Genomic DNA, 2,342 nt, shown 5'->3' on the forward strand with positions numbered 1-2,342 from the left:
TTGATCTTGGGGTCCCGAAAAGTGGGCTGGGGTACACAGGAGCAAGATGTCTGGAAGGCCTCCTCGGTGCCAGAATTTATAACCTTTTGCCAGACTTGCCTCAAATCCCTTTATCAGACGTTCCATTTTGCATTAATCATTGACTTACTGTCAAGGCTCTTCTTTAGAGTATATGTCTCTTTGACACGGGTAATGATCTTCAGTTGCTCTGTCATTCACACCTCACTCTTTGTTGGTATATTCTCAAACTTTCAACCCTCCAGCTAGCTGAGATAACAATGCAGAGACAAAGGAAAATGAGGACTAAAAGTGCACAGGGATGTGTTTCTAAAGTAGCACTAAGTACCACTGAGTAGGTAGGAAAGAGTAGAAGACAACCACTGAAACCTTCAGGAGGAAAGCACTGGAGACCAGCTTCTCACTTTGTCATGCATTGCCTCAGCCGGAAGGCTTCAGTCAGCCAGACTAAGGAAGGCAGGACATTCTCTGTGGGAATTAGTGTTAAGATCTCAAGGGACGGTATCTTAATTTCTGAGTTATGTCTTAAGGCAGCATCCCAGAGGTGGGGACCTGATGCTGAAGGGGAGGAAGGAAGGCTCCCATCACCCTTCATGACACATTCTGCCTGACCTGCACTCTTCTGTTTTCCTTCTCCACTTCTCCCTTGGCATCCGACAGCTCTAAAGTCTTTCTGGAAATTGACAACCGCCAGTGTGTTCAAGACTCAGACCACTGCTTCAAGAATACGGATGCAGCAGCAGCTCTTCTAGCCTCTCATGCCATACGGGGGACCCTATCATACCCTCTCGTGTCTGTCATCAGTGAGTGGCACTGGTGTTGAGGGGAAAGGTGGCGGGGGGACAGTGTCAATTGGGGGCATAGTTTTCATTACGCAGTCCTCTTTTTTCAGGACTGGTGAGGTCAAAGTTGTCCTGTAAATGAATCTAATGCTGACATGGAGAGGTTGATGTTTTATTCAGCACTTTCCCTGTCTCTGTGGACTTTCAGGTGAATCCCCGATTCCAGAACGCACTCAGCTCCTCTATCTACTTGCTGTTGCTGTTGTCATCATTCTGTTTATTATTCTGCTGGGGGTTATCATGGCAAAACGAAAGCGTAAGCATGGCTCTCTCTGGCTGCCTGAAGGTTTCACTCTTCGCCGAGATGCAAGCAATCACAAGCGTCGTGAGCCAGTGGGACAGGATGCTGTGGGGCTTAAGTAAGAGGCATTGCCAGCAAGCCACTATTCACAATATAAATAGAGATAGACTATTTATATATATGACTAGAAAAGCGTATCTTGTTGAATTATGATTTTAAATCTAAGCTCTGGACATTTACTCGCACTGACTATGATTCTAAATGCCTTATGTGTGACTGAAACCACAGTCAGAGCCTGGGTGCATCTGATCTGTGCATATTATCACAGTGCTGCCCAGCTTCTGTGTTGAGGTGCACTTTTGTTTTGAGCTCTCGCTCAGTGGGAAGGGAAAGGATGAATGCCGAGGGGATGTCACAAGATGCCCATCTTCTCTTGGCCAAGACCCCGTAAAATTGTATTATAGCCATGGGAGTGTGTCGTGGTGGAAAGTGTTGAAAACCACTGTGTTAGTTTATGACATAACCGCCATTCTTATTTTTCCTTTTTATAATCGTATTAGAAATCTTTCGGTGCAAGTCTCAGAAGCTAACCTAATTGGCTCTGGAACAAGTGAACACTGGGTTGATGATGAAGGGCCCCAGCCAAAGAAAGTGAAGGTGAGGTGTCCGTGGTAGAACCAGCGTTGTCAGCCATTATCTGGTTACATTTCAGATTTTTGTCCTTTAGCTCTAGAGTGTCCTGAAACGGAGGAAAGAGTGATAGTCTTTATATGTTACCCAGACAATAACTATCCTAGGTTCTCCTAAACAGCAGGAATCCTTAGATCATTGATGACCTTGGGTTACCTATGTATGCTCTTCAAGAATAACTCTTTAAAAATATTAAAACAAACATGTCCCCTTCCTTTAATGTCATGCTGGCAAGTAGTCAAGTCAGGACTGGGATGTGTAGATGGCAGTTGCTTCATGGCCACTTCTCTCCCTCACCCTTTATGGGCACTTCTCCTTCTATAAGAGAAGATGAAATGAAGCAGCGGAAGAAAGCCGGTGATCACTGACATTGGAGGCTCCATACCTTGAGCCCAGGAAACTAAAACCTTATAAAAACAAGGGGTACACTGGGCTGAGACTAACGTGAAAAAGGAGACCCTCCATCCGCAGCTATGCATGGCTAGAGTATGATGGTTAAGAAAATTGCTTTAGTTAGTAACAGAACTGGATTCAAGTCCAAAACTCTGCCA

The 2,342-nt window shown here is 45.1% G+C and overlaps 1 protein-coding gene across 1 annotated transcript in view; it reads left to right on the forward strand.

Annotated features, from left to right (window-relative positions):
• Nucleotides 1–2,342, forward strand: part of LOC108299168 (neurogenic locus notch homolog protein 2-like) — a gene marked incomplete at its 5' end in the record, with an annotated part of 44,163 nt that overhangs the window by 33,505 nt on the left and 8,316 nt on the right. Inside the window, 4 exons of the mRNA XM_017521521.2 lie at nt 583–821; nt 1,009–1,219; nt 1,662–1,772; nt 2,030–2,148. Of these exons, the coding sequence (XP_017377010.1) occupies nt 583–821; nt 1,009–1,219; nt 1,662–1,772; nt 2,030–2,148 (680 nt within the window). The remainder of the gene's footprint in view (nt 1–582; nt 822–1,008; nt 1,220–1,661; nt 1,773–2,029; nt 2,149–2,342) is intronic.

This window comes from Cebus imitator, unplaced genomic scaffold (assembly GCF_001604975.1).
Source record: "Cebus imitator isolate Cc_AM_T3 unplaced genomic scaffold, Cebus_imitator-1.0 Scaffold2528, whole genome shotgun sequence".
NCBI lineage: Eukaryota > Metazoa > Chordata > Mammalia > Primates > Cebidae > Cebus > Cebus imitator.